Raw genomic sequence first — 20,875 nt, 5'->3', positions numbered from 1 at the left:
CTCACTTTGAGTGTTGGGAGAGCAGCAACAGTGAAGGAGCTCTGATGGCCATGATAACCGAGCTGACTGCCTGCATCACTGACTTCTCCCTTCTCCTGCCCTTGCGTATTGAGAGAACTGGTCCATTGTGAGGGGTTCATATGAGTCTCTGCCCCCTTTTTCCCTATGTTTTAAAATTTGAAACAGAGACTAGTGGGGCTTTCGTAGCTCTTCTTTTGGCCATATGAGTACTCTAGTCTTCATGTCTTCACTGGCTGCCTCACGGTGGTTGGCGTGCCTCACAATATTTTGTTAATGTAGGTGGCTAAAGAAGGTTGTGAAGCACTGGGTTAAGGTTGGGACTTATAAGAATAAAAAAGGACGACAAGGCTTGGCATGGCCTACCAGCAGTGGTGGTAGAGGCCAGCACTGCAACAGAATTTAAGCACTGCCTAGGAACAGTGGCAGGAACAGAAGTGAGAGACCAGGTTAAGGGGAGCTGGTATTTGTTTTAGTACGGGAATGTACATGCTCATTCACCTAAAGTGGTAAAAACCAGAGAGGAGGACAACTGGGTAGATTGGATGGGCCATGTGGTCCCTATCTGCTGTGATCTAGTATCTTGCTATGTTCTTACCATAATCTACCAACGAGATATCCCTCTCGGACTTTCCTACTGCCTGACTTCTACTACCATGAACTTAATTTTTTGATGGATTTGTCTTTGCATATTTGCCTTATGTAAAGATGTAGTTATTTCTATTAATATTAAAATGTAAACATTCTTCAACTTAAGAAACTAACATCAGAAATGCCATGCTCAGTCTTTATTTATTGTGTTTTTCTGTATATTTTTTTTTATACTGTTAGTTTCCCATGAGGTGGTTCACTGTGGCTTACATCAAAACAAGCATAATAAACATAAAATATCAAGCACATAACATACACAAGAAACCCAAAACAAAACAGTTATTATGAATTAATATTTAAATGCTTCTTCAAAATAAAAATCTTCAGTTTTTTTGCAAAAGGACTTCAAGGCCTTCTAAAGACGTAATTCAGAGGGGAGAGCATGCCATAGAATGAGGCCTGCATGGGAAAAGGCTCTGAGACGAGTGGCATGTAGTCTATACTCACACACTGGTTGTTGAATTATCAACAAATTATCTAACTGCGATGTCAATATTCTCCTGGGAGGATACCTTCTCACTTTATCAGCAAGAGAGCAGGAATCAACCGAACTCATAAGTTTAAAAACAGTTGTTAGCCATTTAAATTGCATTCAACTGGCAGCCAATATAATTGGCACAGCGCAGAGCTAATATGTCCTAGACCTGTTAAGATGCTGAATTAACGGTAGAGGTCTAGTGTTAACTATTAACAATAATCCACTTGGTTAAAAAGCAAAGCTTGTAGCACTGACCAAAAAAGATTCTCTGTTAATAGCTGTTTCAGGGATATTAACATTTTCAATTTTAAAAACAGCCTTCTTAACCAACTGTCTGATATGGGGTTTAAATTATAGGTGGGAATCGAGTATAATAACCAAATTACAGGCCTTGGTTACAATACACAATTCCTCGTCTCCAAAGGATACTGTTTTAATACTGTTAGCAGTTGGCCTTCTATCTAGCCATAGTAAGGACATTTTGTTCACATTTAGCATCAAATACTGTACTGTTAATCATTCTTTTACTTTTCCCATGCAAAATAAAAAAAAAATACCATTGGAAATTCTCCATCAATACACAGTAAATAAAACTGGATGACATCTGCGTATAAAAAAATAGAGGACACCCAAATCTTTTAAAACAACACATAAAGGCCGTAAAAATATATTGAATAATATGGATGACAGCATTGAGCCTTGTGGAACAGCCGATGATATCTCATGCCAAGTTGATTGGACAGTGGCCAGTCCAAGTAACCTGGAAGTACCAGGCAAATCCCAACATGAAAGTCTGTTTTAAGACCCTATCTGTATAATAGAATGTTTATATGACTCTTTCATCACAGTTATCTGTGGAAAATAAAACATGTAAAAATCCAAGAACATTGCAAGAATGGGCATTGAGACCTATCCTAAAGGCTTGGAGGGACACTACACTGATTGACGGGGGCAAGAGTAGAAGTGATGTGTTTAGTCTCTGGGAGGGTGGATGGACCTGGAGTGTGTTTCTGTGTGGGGAGGGAACATTGACAGCGCTTGAGTGTCGTCAGCTGGCTTCAGAAAAGCAAGTATCACACAGAAAGCATTTCAAGGACTGGCCCAGTGTCTCAGCTGCAGTGCTGTGCACTGCCATGCAGAGAACTTCAGTTTGATTCCTGCACCAGGCTTCTGTTCCCTGGACCTGGTGGGGATGCTTCAGAGGCAGTGTTCACATCCCTTGGGAGGGCAGGGGGCATCAGCTATTCTCAATGGTGACACTTAGTGACCAGACTTGGGATCCAGAAGGAGCCATGGTTTCAGGCCCACACAAAGAAAAATGGTTGAATTAGCAAAGAGAGAGACAAAAACCTGGAGGTATTTTGTCCACTCTTCTGCTAGTTGCCTATAGAAGCCACCTGTGAGCTTGTTGGTGTCAGAAAGATGGCCAAAGGATCAGGTCTGGTGCTTCCGTTTGTCTAATTAGGCAGTCGCCTAGAGCGCCAGCATTTTGGGGGCAGCAATAGGTAAGTTGGGGAAGGAAGGGGAGGGGGGCTCATAACTAAAGGTTTGCTTAGGGTACCAAATACTGTTGCACTGGCTATGCAGAAATTTGTAACCTGCCATATTACCAGTTTCTGTTCATGGCGAATAACAAATACAGTTAAAAATAACAAATTATAACAACATGAAAAACATTTCAGTGTTCTAAAACATAATAATTACAAAAATGTGTCATTAAAAAAATGTCTTCAAAGCTTTCCTAAAACTCTTCAAATCTGATGTCTGTCATAAACAAAGGGGGTGAGCATTCTAAAGTGAAGGAGCCACTTCAGAAAAAAAACATTTCCTAGCAGTCATCTGTCTCACCTGACTTTGGCCCCAGTAAGGATAATAAGAGCTGATCTTCTGAATATAAAATGTGTGATGGCTTATATAATGATATCAACCCCTTGTGATACAGGGGATAGGTGCCATAAGTCTATGTGCCTACATGTAAACCGTTGCGATGGTATATAACTTAGCGACGGTATCGAAAAGGTTTTAAATAAATAAATGGCCCAGTGTACAAATAGCACAATTTTAAACTTCACCTTCTGCTCCACGGGGAGCCGATGCAAGTCTTTTAAAACAGGTAAAATATGACATCACATTGGACTCCCCGTAAATAAGTGGACAGCCGCATTCATCAATGATTGCAAAGAACGCATATAAACTTTTGGTATACCAAACGAATGCATCAGTGTTTTAAAGTCTTGAATTTCCAAAATAAAACGTAGACGGCACAATAACCGCAACTTAAAAAACCTCTCCTAACTACCCAACGCAATTGGTTTAGGAAAGAGAAAGAGCCATCAGCTTGAAAACCCAAATTATGTACACTCTCAGCCAGGGTGACTTCACCTCCCTCGAGCTGCATTTTAGGAATAACCCAGAACTATTCATATAGCCAATAGGAATCAGCTCCGTCTTGGCTGTATTCAATAACAGACCATTCGCTTTTAACCAATGACTTATCAGTTCTAAAGTAGAAGAAATGACAGACATAGTAGCCATTACCAGAAAAGCAATCAAAAGAACACACAACAGTTGTAAATATATACTAAAACATATAGGTGATAAGCAATTGAGGTACTCAATATTGGATTTGTTTCCAATTAAAGCAAGTCTTACCCAAAACGTCCTACCAAAAATGAGGGGAACCACTTGCCAGCCTTTCCTCATATACCTATCTGCTTCAACTTTGTAACAAATTATGTGGTACAGAGTCAAAGGCTGCTGAAATATCTAACATAACCAGGATTACTGATGTTTCTGGTCCAGCTCTCACAATACAAAATCAGCAACTGACAACAAAATAGTTTCAGTACTGTGTCCTTGTCTAAAGCCACTCTGAATGTCACTCAGGATAGTATTGGATTCCACATAATCCATCAATTGAGTCAAAACAACTTTCTCAATTATTTTCCCTGTTGAGAGAACAATAGAAACTGGCCTGAAATTGAATGGATCAGACCACGAAACATCTCTCTTCATGACCGCCACTTGTTTAAATTGATCTGGAAAAATCCCTTCTAACAGAGAAAGCGTCACTAACTTCACTAAAAGTTTCGAAAAATCATCAATTACATTGTGCAGCAAACAAAAATGTACAAGCATCCAATGGTGCCCTGGAGTTCTTCAAAGAAGAAACCACAGATGACACCTCTAAAGCCCCAGGAGCAAAGGTGTACTGCGAAACAAATTTACAGGAAGTCTGGAAGCAGACAAAAGTCAGTAATTACGAATAATCACAAGAGATTTATTTAGAAGCAGAGTCAATAGTAGAATATAACTCAATCCCCCGACACGGGACTGTGTTTCACCAAGGCTGCATCGGGAATGACAACTTGCATCTAAAGCACTTTAGTAGCATCAGAATTACTTAAACAAGTGTCAGGCTTAGGAAGTGTAATGAGTTGTGTCCGTATATACAGGCAGACTCAGGCAAGGGCTGTATAATGTCTTAATAGCAGACGGAAGTGACATGAAAGTAAGATGTGCATCTTCCGTCTGCCAATAAGATGTTATACAGTCCTCCCGTGTCAGGGGACTGAGTTATATTGTACTACTGACCCTGCTTCGAAACAAATCACTCGTGATTATACATAATTACCGACTTTTGTCTGCTTTCCAGATCGCGTGTAAATTTGTTTCGCAGTCCACCTTTTCTGCTGGATTTCAGAGTATGCTTTGTGCAACTTTCCATATTTGTGGTATTTACCTCTGAAGCCCCCAACATCTTCAAATGAGGTCCACTTATCAATGCTATCTGGTATATCAAACCTTAGGACCTCTGAACAACTATTGTTGATGGTTAATGAATCAAGAATTTGTGAGATTTTAGCATCACAATTTTGAGCAAAGCATTCATCATTCAAGGCTACGATATCCTGATCCTCTGAAAATGTGGTCAGACATGACACTAGTCCAAAGACATCACGAGGACGGTTTAGTGAGGCATTCGATTTAGAAACAAAGAATAATTTCCATTGCCAAACAAATTAATTTCTATATTTTGTCCTAGCTGTAACATACCTGGACCTAGTCTCAGAAGTATATTGTTTACGCCAGCAACGTTCACCTTGTTGCATTTCCTGTTTTAAGAGAGCTAATCCCAACGAATACCATAGTTCTTGATGAAGAGTATTAACCTTTTTGAGTTCCTTTATTGGTGTTACCTGGTTGTCTCTGATAATGAAGTGAGCAAGGAGCCAGCTGGATCTTCAGCTGAATCTCCTTGACCCTTATCTGCTACCAAATGCCATCGCTCTATGAAATTACCCACACCAACTTTTCCTTGCATATGCTTGATTATGCCAGCAGATTGATGTAATTTTGGGGGATGTGCTAGAATGTGTGAGCCCAGTGACTGCACATTTTAGCTGGGGTGCCCTTCCTACTACTACCACCACCCTGCTTTCTCCCTGGAATAATTTGAACACTTTCATATAAAGGACCTTGGGCAGAATGTCAGCTTGGCTTTCTCAGTAACAATTTACTGATCACTTTACATCTGTCAGCCCAGCATAGAGAGGAGCCTGTGGCCAGAAAAGCAACTAGCAGTCTGTCAGCTGAGATATAGCATGGCATGTTTCCCACTGCAAATAAAACCTGATTTTGCTAAAGGCATGAATTTAAAAAAAAAAATAAAATGGTGTTAATGTTTTAAGCACAAATCATTTTACATGAAGGGACCTGTACTGGGAACTGAGAACAAGAGCGAGAAGTTGGGATGGAGTCTTCTCTTTAAAGATTTTGGGCTTGAAAGCAAAGGATGTATTTGCAAAGATTATTTGGATTGTAGAAGAATGGACTTGGCTCTGCTAGGGAACATATGGCCCCACAAGTCCTATTAGAGCTTTGCAATGCGGTGTTTTACTCCGTGCTTGTTTGAAACTCATTAACAGGCTTGTAGTCACAAAGGAGGCTTTACCATAGACACAACATGGCAGAACCCTCAAATACAGCAACTTAATAGTGACACCAACCAAGCATATTGCAATGTTGAATTGTAGCACTATTACACCAGGACAAATTCATGCAGGATGAAAAACGTAGGCCATAGCCACCCAGGGCTGCCCTTATCTCTTGTCGGGGAAACATAGAAACATAACGGCAGAAAAAAAACCTATGGCCCATCTAGTCTGCCCATCCATCCAATTTATCTAGCCCTTAAATTCCTATCTCTCCCTCGTAGATCCCCTGTATTTATCCCAGAGTGGTCAGAAGGAGACAGGCGAAAGGTTAAAGGGAAGAGAAAGAGAGCAGAAAAGGTCAGGCTCTGGGGATAATAGTGACACCAACCATATATACTATATATATATTTATAATGGGAAAATATTTTATGACTCGGGTTCAAAAAATATGTTTGCTCATCTGTCATCTGAAGAAGAGATATGGTTTCTCTTTCCATAAAATTGGAGATGGTAGGCTATAAGTTTTTCAAATAAATACATTTCCTAAACAGACTATGAAATAAAGGCTAACGAGTCCGTGTACGCTTTTAGCTGTCCTCATTTCTGTTTCTTCTCATCGCAGTGAGCATGACGTGGAAGAGGACGATATTTATGATTGTGTCCCCTGTGAGGACGAAGGCGATGACATTTATGAGGACATCATCAAGGTTGAAAATCAACAGCCCATGGTAACCCAGGCAGCCTTTTCAGGCCTCTTCCTTCTCACTGTCCTTTCCCTTCCATCGCTGTCCTCCAGCTTTCTTCCATGGACTACTGTGAATTTCTGTGGCAGGGAGAGCAGGATGCCACCACTTCTACTTCTTTAGCCAGTAGATACCCCCGTAAGACCAGCACCCACTTCACAAACCTAGGACTAGTGTTGAGTGTATGGATAAGTAAAAGTTCGAATCACTGTCAAGGATGGTAAATGTTATTTGGCGCCTTAAACTGAGACCAGTGGTTTGATTTAAGGTGTCTGGGTAGGGTGGTATTTTGCAGGCGTAAGGATCTTCTCCTGCACATATTTATGGAAAAATTGGTCAGTTTGGATGGTCATATTTCTTGCTCCCTATGTGTTATGATTGTACCTGCATTATCTGAGGGCGGTGGAGTCAGTCGGCCCCCCTCCCGCCCCCTCCCAATGTCCCTGCCAGTGTATTTCACTCCCTTTACGATTAAGAGTAATATGATAGCTTGCATTTAGCTGAGTAGGAGCTAACTTTCTAATGAACTTAAAACGGAACACTTCCTCTCTGGAACTCCCCCAGATTCCTGGCAGTAGATTGTTTAGAAGAAGTTGTGGAGGACAAAGGTTAACATGGAGGTAGAAAAATGTTGACGTTGAGTTAGCTCAGATTCTCAGTGTGGAGGCTGTTATTTTCTCTCTGCATTTCTTTGCATCTTTTTGCTGCCTTCTATGTTTCATGGCCATAGCCTGAGGCAGCCCTTCACTGTGATTGATGGAATGAGTAGTAAAACTCAGCTCTTGATTTGAAAAAATGTACACGGTTGATTTCACAAGCCAACAGGGAACATTATACTCCTGTGTCATATGAGTTTGCTTGCTTTTAATGTGCACACAAAGGAAAAGTATTCAGATTGTCTTGCAAACTTTCCATAGATTGAAGAGAAGGAATAAATAAGTAGGAACCTCCTAAACATGCTTCTTCCTACCAGCTTTCTTCTGCTGTCCTGCTTGGTGTAGGGGAAAGCTACATGAAGATGATCAGATGTGAAAAGACAGCCATCTGACATTGCCCAGGAAAATAGGATGCGCAGGGCTCAGGGGCGAAATGGAGACGTGCTTTTACCCTAAGCTTTAGTCACACAGGGTGTAATGTATGAAACAAGCATAATAACAGACCGCTTGGAATTAGTTCTTCCTTTATTTTTAAGTTTGATTTTTTTGCTGAATGGTGATGTCATGGACCATGTACTTTAAGACTCATATCGGAGTCCATCCATTGTTGTGGCCTGGCATTTCTCTCTAATCCTGGGCTATGTTGCGTCATTTTTCTTGCAGATGAACAGTGGGTAAGCATCCTGGTCAGGAAGTGGAGAGTGCAGGAAATACTATTGCACCAGGTTAATATTGTCAGTGACATCACTAACCAAAAGGGGTGTGCACGAAAAACTTTGTTTTTCATTTTGTTTTCTATTTATTTCGGGGAGGAGGAGTTCATTTCATTTTTGTCATTTTAGTGCACATTGAAAAGACAGAAATGAAATGCAAAATCATTTTGTTGTTGTTTTGTATTGTTTCAGATGGGAAACAAAATGAAACAGGTGTTATTTCCCTGTTGTTTCAAAATGACCACATATCCCTACTATTCAATAGAAGATTTCTACGTAGTCCAAACAGACTGGAAAATCAAATATAGCCTACAATCTCAAAAAATAGAAAAAAAACCCTGTTTTGCTTGAATGATGTTGTGCATATGGATTTTGTTGTCTTTGGCATCACTGGCTCTGTAAGTGAGAGGCTGACCTTCTTAGGAGGCTCCTAGTCTAGGTAAAGCTGAATAATGAGCTCCTGAAGGTGGGATAGAGTCAAGAAAGCAGATGTGGTGGGGGGAGCTGTCTGTAATAACAAGAAAGCCCCTGAGGCTTGGTTTCTGTCTCCCCCCCCCCCCCCACACACTTTTCGCAGAATGATGAATCCCGCTAAAAGTATGGGGGGTGAGGGGCGCGGGCCTGCGAAAGGCCGCAGCTGTTCGCACCGGGGCCCTTTTTGCATGCAATAGGGGTTTATCGTGTGCGTTAGGGCCTTATCGCACGCAATAAATGTTTAGAAAATAACCCCCTAAGTCAGTTGTTAGGACCATCAACTGAAGCCATTTATTTGTATTTATTTATTTTTTTGAAAACTTTTGTATACCATCATTCTGTATTTTTCAATCATAACGGTTTACAATAAATTAAAATTTAAATTATTCAAAAATAATATAAAAGTAAAATCCAGCAAAATCATAAAATAATTCAATACATAATTAACTAACCTAAAATTAATTATAAATAAAACTAAAATTGAACATAAAATAATAAAAATACATGGAATAGGCAAGAGGTGCAAGAGATCAGAAATTGGGAGAGGGGGAGTTCTGTCAGTAGAAGATAATCAGGGCAACATTTAAGAGTTTATGCAGTGCAGTGCACACGCAAGTAGAGGTTGTTCTCCAGTTTTCACTCTAGCCTGTCAAACGTCTGCATGTCTCTTATTCATTGCAAATGTGTTGTGTAGGTAAGAATTGTTCATTTTCAGAACCACTTGTGCCAGAGTCCCTCACACTTTTAGTGCTTTCAGCCCCCATAGTCATTACCCTTTAGTAAGGCCTCCTATGTTTTGTTTGTTGCATTTATGACTAAAGTTTATATAGTAATAAAAAAATAACAAACCACCATTTGGAATAGAATGGATCTGACTAATGGGTTTCACTTGTGTTTCTTCATGCCTCAGATTAGGTATATGCAGGTGAGTAAGAGATGCTGACTATAAGAGTATTACACCCCCTTCTTTTTCTGCAGTTTTGGGGTTGAAATGAAGTATGTTGGGAGGGGTGCAGAATGAGGCTAATGATGCATAGGAATCTTACTTTTACAAACAGCAGCTAGTGACAAGTTCCTTTGGGACAAATTTATTTAGTAGGGTAGTCAAACTTGATTGGCATTAGAGTGAACCAACCACTGTAAAAACACAGAGATGGTGGTCACAGGTTAACTTTTTAGCCACTTTAATCCCAGTGAGATAATTTTTTTCCCCCTTCCCCTGGATTACCACACACATTTAGGCTTGAAGTACCTCTGGTCTTCTCTCAACCTAAACAATCTCTGTAACTATGTAAACTACTGTAGATCAAAAAGAACAGAAGGGAAAGAGTTAATGGTTTTTGTTTTTTTTTTGCAGTTACTTTTGATCAGATCCTAAGCAACTCTGCCCCTTGAATAGGAGCTTTCCAGACTGCTCCTTCACTATTGCAAGATCTCCATTTTTGACAGGGATGGTTCCATAAACTAATTTCCCCAGTTAAGCCTGGGAGTCTCAAGGTGCTTCAAGTCATGGGAGATGTGGGTTGTAGCTTTGTTTAAGTATTGGACTGTCAGAGTTCCACCACATGGCTTTCACTTGGAACTGGGACAGGCTTTCTTGACTTTCGGAAAGGAAGAAACTTGTTGGAATGCACAAACACTGAATCCTAACTTTCTCCACTTAGAAAATCGGAATGACAGAGGATGACAAAAGGAACTGCTGCTTATTAGAAATACAAGAAACTGAAGCAAGATACTACAAAACCCTGGAAGATATAGAGAAGGTAAGGGCTAAACGCAGGCTGTCGCAGTGTCCTGGTGCAGAGCAGTTCTAGAATGAGCTGTCATAGTTCACGGGATACGTAGGATCTGCGGAAGTCTTGACACATCGCATCCAACTTTTCTTGGCTGCAGAACTGCGTGACTCTATCCACAATGCTAAGATAAAGGGTAGTGCAAAGGCCTCTGTTCACAAATACTCACAAATGTAAGCTAAGATCACCTAGAAAATTTGTGTCATCACATTCTAGATTCAGGGTGTACAAATATATTCATGGCCTGAAGGAAAAACTTATTAAAAGCTTATTTTCTTCACCAGAAGACTTCCCTCGCATAGTGCGTATGAGAAAATCTTTTCAAAGCTCTTGTCCATATTCTCCCTTCTGCTCAGAGATGAAACATGGCGTGGTTTCTCTTGGGAACCCTGTGGCCAAGCCTAACGTTTGACACCCCCTGATACATTTTTCTAGCTGAGTGCTGATATCAGATGGAAGAAGTAGGTATCAGAATCAGGACTGGCCAAAAGTCTCTTCCAGAAACTGGGTCACATCACAGCTCTGCCTGCTTACCTGCTGGCTTATAACTGGGATATATCAAACAGTGACTGGGGATGGGCTCTTTTTTTACCAGAGTTGCTGGCTCTTTCTCCTTAGGATGGAGATTCCTTCATACTTGGGAAGAGACTGACCATAATGGGGGTGATTTTGAAAAGTGCCCACATAGATGCAAAGTCCATAGGCATTTTCTCCCACAGGCTTTGCACGATTCTCAAAGGGAATAGACAAGTGTACTTTCGTGTGAAACTGCCTTGGGGAAAAAGTACCTGTAGAGATTTTGTCCATTTTGGATAGTTCAGTGCACAAAACTATGATAGACCCTGTTGTTAGTATTGTGAATGGTTCTTTATCTGAAAGCCTGGTACCAGCACCCTTCAAGAAGGTCACTATTTGCCCTGTTCTAAAAATCATGTATAACCAACCCTTCCTTAAGGTACAAATCAAGTACGGAGAGGTACATAAAGTTATTTGTAAGTTCTTTGGGGCAATTGCCGATTGGTCCCTTCACTGTCACATGTCAGTGAAAGGACCAATCACCTTTCAGAAGGCTGTCCTGAAAAGGACCAATGGGCAATAAGTGAAGGAGTGAATAAATTAATATTAAGTGCCCAACACTTTAATATTGATTTATACACTCCTTCTGGTGCCGGTAGTCAGGTTCAGAGAATGGATGCTGAATTTATCAGCGTCCATTTTCCTAACCCGTGCATGTGCCAGGGCTTCAGGAAACAGATGCTTCTCAACTGAGCATCCGCTTCCTGCACCCGACTGCCAGCGCTTTTTTAAAACTTTTTTTTTTTATTTTTTTTTTTAAAGAGTTGTTCTTCCTACTTAATATCCCAACAATATTAAACAGGAGGCAGTACAGAAAACAGTTTTTCCTGCTTTTCTGTACTAGTTTTAGTAGCGCTCAGCAATTAACGCCTGCTCCATGCTTTGACACCAGGCCAGGAATTCAGCATACCTGTCAGGAACTCCTTGGCCTCATCTGTATCCCATTCCTGCCCCTCAAAACATTTACCAGAGCAGATATATATGTATATATACACACACACACAAACACATATACATATCTGTCTGTCTCTCTATCTATATGTCTGCATGATGTAACCCTGCTTTGGTGAGGGGGGGGCCCAATAAATGATATGGATGGAAAGTCGGGGGCCATGGCTCAAAATGTTAGCTCGCCCCTGGTCTAAATTATCAAGAATTCTGCTCACCCTGTAAAAATGTTGCTTACAGTAATTTTGTTATGAGTTTGACAGTTGCTTGGTTTTTGATTGTAAATATTACTACACTTAACATAAGGCTTGGGGGTAACCTGCACAGAGCGGCAGTTACTATCATAAGAAAATGGCTGGGCAGACTGGATGGACCATTTGGTCTTTTTCTGCCAATATTACTGTGTTAAATTTCCTAGCTCCAAGTCCTCAGAGTGTAGACACAAAGCTAGCAAAATCAATGACTTAAACAAATCTGTAAGCCTAAAACACAAAAATGAAACCATGGTGAAAAGCAGTATCTAGTGTTATTTTTTAACACATGGGAAATGTGAAGCAGTTTTAAAGTTCTAGAGGTTCTTCTGAGTTTGTGCGGCTGTCAGTATCTGCCTGCTCAGTTTGGTGGCTGAAGGCCCACATTTTTTTCAAGGTGGTGGTGCAGGTGCACTGCTGTGCACTAATGCCCCTGTACATGAGATATTCATGAGGATTCTTTCTTGGCAACTATAACTAAGAAATGGGGAGCTGCTGTATTGTTGATTTGTCCTGTTTTTATTATGTCTTGTATGTTTTTGTTTTGATTTTTATTGTTTTATGTCAGTTGTAATCTGCCTGGAACAGCAAATAGCTGAATGAGGCAGAATATAACATTTTAAATAAATACATTTGCACCTGGTTTTTCTGCAGGTACTGTGAATATTACATGCGTAGATATGAAAATGCCATCTACATGTAGTATTTCCCTCTCTTGGCCTAAACACACTCTTTGGCCCACCTGCTTTTGATTTGAATAAAAGTACTTGCATTATTGATCCCCATGCATACTTTTAATTGGGTAAGAGCTGGACAATTTTCATACAGTTTACCCAGGTAAATAACTTTTGAAAATTACCCTCGATATACTTGGTCCATTATATAATCTCCCTTCAGGTGAGACATGTTACTTGGTAAGAGATGTCTTTGTGCACTTGTGCTAAGGTAATACCTTCTGGACACCAAGCAACATCATTTATAAGTTTCCTTGTGTTAAAAACCTGTAGTTAAATGCCCTCTTTGCCGAACATGGGAGACCTGTGGTAGCTCCTCTGCAGCCAGGCACGATGACCACCGATGTCTCGTGAAAACCACAGAAGTTGCAGCACAAAAGCATCATTTTTGCCACTTTCAAATGTAAAAGTCACAATGGGGGCAAAATATCACAGTGCCAAATCCCTCGTGGGAGGCCAACAGTGGATGCCGCCAGGAACCCTGCTGCCCAGCACACTGAGCACTGTCTGGGCCTCCATTAATACTGTCCAAGTGCACAGGAACCATGATTGTTGCCTAGCAGGGCACAGCCTTTATGAGTCAGAATGGTCTGGCAGCCTGCCTATCGCTCTCTGATCAGCCAAATGAGCTTTATGAACCTGCTTTATTGTGTGCCATTTCTTGGCAGCACCGAAACGAGGTTACTTATCAGGGAAACTAATTAGTTGAGAAGCAAATTTCACTGCATGCATTTGCAGTTCTTAATTGGTTCCGATGAGTTATGACTGAACTCTTCTGTAAAGGTGAACACTCAGTAAGAGGAGGACATAACGCACACCGTTATGGTTTGGGTGATAGCAGGTCTTCGGTGATTAAAAATTAATCGCTGGAAATCCTTCGGCTGTAGAAAGTTCTTGCAGGACACTTGAAAACAGCAACTTTTACCCTAGGGGACCGAGAAAACACCTTGTCTTGCCTGTGCACGATTATCTCCTCTGTTACTGATTACTATTAGTTTAATGATTTTTTATTTCTCTTGTCAGAACTATATGATTCCGTTAAAGCAGATACTGAGCCCTCAAGACATGAATGCTGTTTTTATCAATCTAGAGGTAATGCCATGTGAAACAGATCATTAATGTCTCTCTTGTGCGTTGTCTGTCTGAAGTGAGCTACTTGCAAACACCGCTGTGATTGAGATGATTTTCTGTGTAAGCCATCGCAGCTCTGCTCTGTAACTAAACCGAAGAGAGAAAACATTGCCCCGATTCCTGACTGTGAAAAGGGAGGGCAGGGGCTGCTGAGGGGTATCTGGCAAGCAGGAAAGGGGCAGGAGGAGGAACAGAGAGCTGAGCTAACCAGGAAAGACCCAGCACATTAGAAGCCAGACCAGCAGGAACAGAGTATTTTAAAATAAGTTATATTTCCTATTCCTCTCATACAGTAAGGGGACTAGAGCTGAGCAACTGATTAAAGTAGCTCAGGGAATGCAGAATGAAGCACTGAAGAGCAGCAATGAATCAGATTGCTGGGATTTGCATACAGTGGTGCATGCAAATCCAAAACCTGACTGGGCTGGGGACCATTCCATTTGATTATAATTAGAGCTTTACTCCATTGCACTGATTGAGGCACTGCTAAGTTGGGCCATCTTCATGCTAGCGTTCTTGAACAAGGTTCTAAGTAGCTACAAGTACTGGAATCCACGTTACAGGCTACTTCAGACAACTCTTGAAAGCCATGGTGTACACATTCAAGCCAAAACGGTCTAGACTTTTTTTTTTTTTTTAAAGCATGCTGTTTTATTGACACATTGGCCATTGATTGACATTGACTGAGCTGGTTTAGCATAATCCTATTTCAAAGTTACATTCAGCTGCCTCTCCACGGTTTAATCTAGCCACTTTGAGCGTGGCTCTTGCTGACAGTCCAGCTTTGTGGCTGATACAGAGGGCTTCAGATCTAGTGAGAACCTAGCTCAGTTTGTGTATGCACCACACCTTCTGTAGCCAGACCATGAACAAGACACTGGAAGGACAATAAGGAACATCTATAATTTTGCCTGCACTAAGGGTGGGCAATAAAGCCTTCATGCCTACAGATAAAACATTGAGGACATGGGGACTTTGACTATTGCCCTCCCTCAATGCAGGCAAAATTATGCACATTGTTCTACAGTACAGGCAATTTTGCCTGCATTGTCAAGAGGCATTCCTGAGGGCAGGGAGCGGGTGGGGTATGGAACAGCATCCATAGGTTTGTATAATCAAGACAGAAAATTACCCATAGAGAAAGCAGGTGCAAATCTCTGTGGTTAATTTTTCAGGGGACATTAATGGAAGCAAAAGTACTTTCATACTTTTGCTTTCATTATTGCAGAAACCCTGAGGATTAAACATACCCATAGGCTTTACAAGACCTCAAGTACTTTGATTATTTACCCCTTAATCTCCCAGTGCTCAAAATTTATTTATTTATTTATTTATAACTTTTCTATACCGAAGTTCAAATAACAGAGTTAATTATCACTCCGGTTTACATTGCAACCATAAAAAAAACAGTGACAAAGTTGTAAGCTCTTTGAAACAAGAGCATCATAATGGTTTGCATTATCTGTGGACCTGCTAGGACTGTGTACTTGATTGTGAAGTGTGGATAGGGGTCTATCTGTTTGGCTCCTGCAGTGTGGTATGTTTCCCGAAAGGCTCAGGGCACTTCAGTTCATTGGAAGTATGAGGAAAAGTGAGCAGAAAAGAGTCTGTAAAGACACCAGAATCTTTCATGTGCTCATATTTAAATGTATTGATTCTCTCTTCATTTTTAGGAACTAATTAAAGTGCACTTCAGCTTTCTGAGAGCCATTGATCTGTCCATGTTGTCTGGAGGAAGCAGTCTCGCCAAAGTCTTCTTGGAGTACAAAGAAAAGTGCGTAAGAGAAGGATTTGTTCACGACACAGCTCTTTGAATTCTTAGGTGGCTTCAAACATTCATGAGGGCGCGCTCAGCTGAGATATCAGGGAGTCGCAGATAACGGATCAGATGTACCGAAGGGATTTTTTCCCCATTTTGTGTCTGTGGGAATAATACTTCATGCACTGGGCCCCACGTGTCTCAAGAAAGGGGCCACCAGCAAAATGGAGAGCCAGAGAAGAAAAAAGGCACAGGAAAGAGTCTCCGTAAGAGACTTTATTCAGTATTGAGCTCAGGAGTGAACTCACAACCTGGAGAACTAACATCTCCAATGCATGTTTCACAGCTGTTTCCTCCATAAAGGTTGAACAAAATGATAACAATAGGAAATTTAAAATCAAAATCTAGTTATATGTAATACACATAGGGGGTAATTTTATAACAGCCTGCATAAATTTGCAGGCATGCTTGAAAATTATCCCACAAAAACTATCTACATCAGGGAAAGTTTACATCAGGGAAAGTTTTAGGTGAAATTTGTGCATATACTTTTCAAAATTGAAAAATATGCACATGAATGCAAACCAAGCCCCCTCCCCCCCATGAAAGCTTCTCTCCGATATGCATTACATTTCACATATACAGGGTGGGTGTGTTTAATTTTATGCACGTCAGCTAAGCACTTTTTAAAAGGGCCATTTCTATTGGCAAAGCACTGTTTACCCCCAGAAGTCCCTTTGAAAATTACCCTGAAAGAGTGCTTTACCCGCAAAAAGAACAGGATCCGATTGGTTCATCTTTTCGTTGTTTTATAAAGATTAAAAGTTCAGATGAACATAAATGAGTGCATCATCTAAAAAATGTTAGAGATAGAAACAAAGCTCTGATTAGAGGATTCTTGTGTGTTCATGTTTGCAGAAAGGATTACTGTACAGACTTGCTAGTGCCAAAGATGTTTTACAACATAGGCATCTTTCTGCAATTATACATTTGTCAGATCTGAAGCGTAGTCAGGTATCCCAGAGTCCTTTGCATTTTGACTCCCAACTTGTTTGGTTCATGGAGAACAGACTCTTTTAACATGCTCTGATTATAGTGCCCAAGGGCTGGTGTGATAGCTTGGTGGCAGTGCTTTGTGCCTGGGTGTGTGTATGTATGTGTGAAAGAATGGGAGCCTCAGTGAGGGTGTTTGTGTATGAAAGAATGGAGACCTGAGTGTGGGTGTTTGTGGTGAAAGAATGAGAGCCTGAGTATTTTGTGTGTATGTGTGCGTGAAAGAATGGGAGACCTGAGTGTGGGTGTTTGTGGTGAAAGAATGAGAGCCTGAGTATTTTGTGTGTGAGAATGGGAGCCTGGGTGTGTATGTGGGGGTAAGAAAGGGAACCTGAGTGTTTTGTGTTTGTGAGAATGGGAGCCTAGGTGTGAGAATGAGAGCTTGTGTGTGTAAGGGAGTTTGTGAGAGAAAGCATGAGCCTTTGTGTGTGTGTGTGAGCAAGAGGAAGGGAAGAAGGTAGGAGAGTGAAGAAAGAGAAGAATAACCCCGGAGAAAGAATTAGGAAAAGACTGACAAGGGGAAAGTGGAAAAAAGAGACCAGGACCAACTAATTAGAAAATTCAAAAGATCAGACAAGAAAGATTAAAAAAAAATATTTTGAGATTTTAGCAATTGGAATATGTCATCTTTGGATATGTGCATTTCTTATAATTTTGCATTTTGCTCTTTAGGGTTCCACTGTTCAGAGTCTGATTTCTCAGACTTTCTATTTCAGTTTTGTTTGCATGTTTCTATTTCTAAATGGTAGCTCCTTATTTCTGTATTAAATAAGGGTCGGTCTGCGTTCTTCCTGTGTGTGACTGAGGTACAGTATTGCTGCTAGTGTGTAATTTATCTGTAGGGATTTGTAGCATTCTGGCTTGTTCTGTTAATCCAATAGGTGGAGTATTAATGTTCTAGGGCCTAGTGTAATATTTGCATTGCTTCTTTTTCATAGGGTTGCTGTTATTTGAGTCCTGAGAGTCAGTGCTGTTATGATATGGTATGGCAAGGTTCTAGGTGCCTTTTATTTTAATAGGAATTTGAGTTACTTCACAAAATGTTTAGCAGTGGAGGGAGTTGTTTGTTTGTTTTTTTGCTGTGGTGACTACAGAATTTAAATAGGTTTTTTTTTTTACATGTTGGGTTGTAATGTGAACTTAGTTTTGCTCTGCACCCATTCTTATGATTATTGCTATTTTTTGTAGTTATGGTGATCTTTGTCTTTCTGGAAAGAGGATTCATGAAAGAATACATTGATATTTGTTTTATGACATGAATGATTGGCTCTGATATTTGTGTTCTTTGCTTTTTACCTGATATTCTTGTGTATTTATAAATTACAATAAATATAAAATTAATGCAGATTAATAAGAAATGTTTTATGTTGGTAAGTGCTTGAAATAATAGAGTTAAAATATTCTAAAAAGTTTCACTCATGATGCATAAGGGCTGTTGTAGACTACTTAGGAACCCATTGTAAGATGTATGCTAAGGCATTTATCAATAAGAGTACAACTAGTAGGGTTTAGACCTGTATGCCTACAGCCCACCCTTGTTAACATTGGGCCCATCCAAAAAAATCAGTTCTGGCTACACCACTGGGAGGAGGCCCACAGTGTCTGGGGAAGCCCATCCAGCCCCGTGGCAGAAGAAAAGGAGGCCCACAGCTGCCAGGGGAGACCATCCAGTCCGGCGGCAGAGGTGGAGGAAGCCTGCGGTCCAACTGAAGGAGAGGGACTTGAGCCAGAACCTGCCTATGTGTGTGTATGTTTGTGTGGAGGAGAAGGGGTGGAGCCAGCATGTGTGTGTGGAGGAGAGGGAGTGGAGCGAGTGTGTGTATGTGGAAGATAGGGAGAGGAGTCAGCATGTATGTGTGTGTGGAGGAGAGTGACTGGAGCCACCATATGTGTGTATGGAGGAGAGGGAGAGGAGCTAGTGTGTGTGTGAGCCTGAGAGAGAGGGAGCCAGCCAGCTTGGGTGTGTCTGTGACCGTGTGTGAGTTTTGAAAGAATGTTTGAGTGTGTCTGTGTGAGCATGAGGATGAACATGTGTGTATTTGAGGGGGGGGGGGGAGAAAGTTTGTGCATCTCCCTTCCCCTCTCACTACTCCACGGCAATCTCAGGTTGACCGGAAGTCTAAAGTTCCCAGGTATGGAGAGTGAGTGATTTTTAAAAAATCCTTATTGATCTTAATTAAACCAGTGTTTGATGTGTATGCTCTTTTGAAATATTGTTTTAGTGTTTGGGAAATGAAAAAAAATATGAGTTTTTAATTAATGGATGTTATTCTGTTCATCTGCTGTTTTGAAATACTAATTCTTTTTATTAGTATGGTTTTACTATTATAATTGATGCTTTATATTTCTTGATTTTATTGTTTGATGTTTTCTGAGGAATGGTGATACTTTTGTTTTTCCATTGGTGCACTACATACAGAGTCTGACTTGTTGCAGTTTCCAGTGCAGTTTATATCTGTACTTTTCCATTTATACTTTATGTTCACTTTATTCTGTATTTGGGGAGGGCCTTTCTGTTCTGCATTTGTGATTGAGGTTAAGTATTCTGCTAATGTGTCGTTTCAATGTAGGGATCTGTAGAAGTTTAGTTTGTTCTGTTTTCCTTATAGGAGGTAAATTGGTGTTTTAGGGCCTGATGTAATGCTTACAGTCTCCTTTTCATAGGGTTGTAACTGAGTGCTGGAGGTTAGTGCTGTTTTGCAATGGGAGGTTTATTATATTGTAATTATAATTTAGTTTGCTCTTGGCTTTCTGAGGACCAAGCCCACACCCAACATGCATTACAATAGTCCTTATACCATATATGTTCCAAGGGTCTTTTTGGCTTTTATGCAGGGTTTTCTGGTTGACACCACAGCAGTGCATGTACATATAATATACATGCTGTTGTGTTATTTTTACTTCAAAAGACTGTACTTTGAGTGTCCTTTTTCATGTAAAATCTTTTATTATAAATACACAATTTGAAATAGTGTGTGACAAGGGCTGTGGTGGGGACAAGGCTAGACACAAAGTGTAAGATTCACTTAGGGTGCCTAATACCCTTGCACTGACCCTGATTAGAAAAAGAATACAAAGAAAATGTAAAAAAAAAAAAAAAATGAGGAAGGGCCAACACAGTAATTGTTCACACAGGGCTACAAAAAAGTTAGCACTGGCCCTGCATGGTGGTGCCCTGTGGTGACGTGCTGGCGGGTGATGGTGAGGGAGAAAAGGGGCATGCAGGGGAGACAACATAAATGTATTGGCCCCTGGGCTCCAGAGACCCTCGCTACACCTCTGGGTGAGAGAGAGCCTGTGTATGGGTGGGTGGGTGGGTGAGAGAGGGCATATGAGTATGGTTGGGGAAGAGAGCATGTGTGGGTGGTGAAAAGAGGGCATTGTGTTTTGGGGGTGTGAGAGAGCATGTGTGTGTGCGTGGGTGAGAGAAAGCATGTGTGACTGTGTTCATGAGAGACAGCACGTACGCGTGATAGGTGAGAGAAGAGAACACGTGTGTGTGCAACAACCCCCCTTCCTCTCTCCCTGCTAATCCATGACAATCTCAGGGCATCTGGAAATCAAAAGTTTCCAGGTATGGAGAGTGGGGAATGTTTTAAAATCCATATTAGTTTCAATTATTGGGTATTATTTGATGTGTCTGTTTTGAAATATTGTATGGGTGTTGGGAACATTTTTATCAGTTTTTAACTCTTTGATGTTGTTCTGTTTGTTAGCTACCACCCAGGAAAAAGACCTAGGCATCATAGTGGATAATACTTTGAAATCGTCGGCTCACTCAAAAAAGCAAACAGAATGTTAGGAATTATTAGGAAGGGAATGGTTAATAAAATGGAAAATGTCATAATGCCTCTGTATCGCTCCATGGTGAGACCGCACCTTGAATACTGTGTACAATTCTGGTCGCCACATCTCAAAAAAGATATAGTTGCGATGGAGAAGGTACAGAGAAGGGCAACC

The 20,875-nt window shown here is 40.8% G+C and overlaps 1 protein-coding gene across 3 annotated transcripts in view; it reads left to right on the top strand.

The window, feature by feature from the left end:
* VAV2 (vav guanine nucleotide exchange factor 2) overlaps positions 1-20,875 on the top strand; it is a 332,307-nt gene that overhangs the window by 257,560 nt on the left and 53,872 nt on the right. For all 3 annotated transcript variants that reach the window (XM_029614922.1, XM_029614921.1, XM_029614920.1), the window contains exons 5-8: positions 6,707-6,812; positions 10,335-10,433; positions 13,996-14,064; positions 15,777-15,877. In XM_029614922.1, the coding sequence (XP_029470782.1) occupies positions 6,707-6,812; positions 10,335-10,433; positions 13,996-14,064; positions 15,777-15,877 (375 nt within the window). The remainder of the gene's footprint in view (positions 1-6,706; positions 6,813-10,334; positions 10,434-13,995; positions 14,065-15,776; positions 15,878-20,875) is intronic.

Source organism: Rhinatrema bivittatum, chromosome 8 (genome assembly GCF_901001135.1).
Source record: "Rhinatrema bivittatum chromosome 8, aRhiBiv1.1, whole genome shotgun sequence".
In the NCBI taxonomy this organism is placed as follows: domain Eukaryota; kingdom Metazoa; phylum Chordata; class Amphibia; order Gymnophiona; family Rhinatrematidae; genus Rhinatrema; species Rhinatrema bivittatum.
Note: the sequence above shows the minus strand (reverse complement) of the source record. Positions and strands in the feature narration are given on the sequence as shown.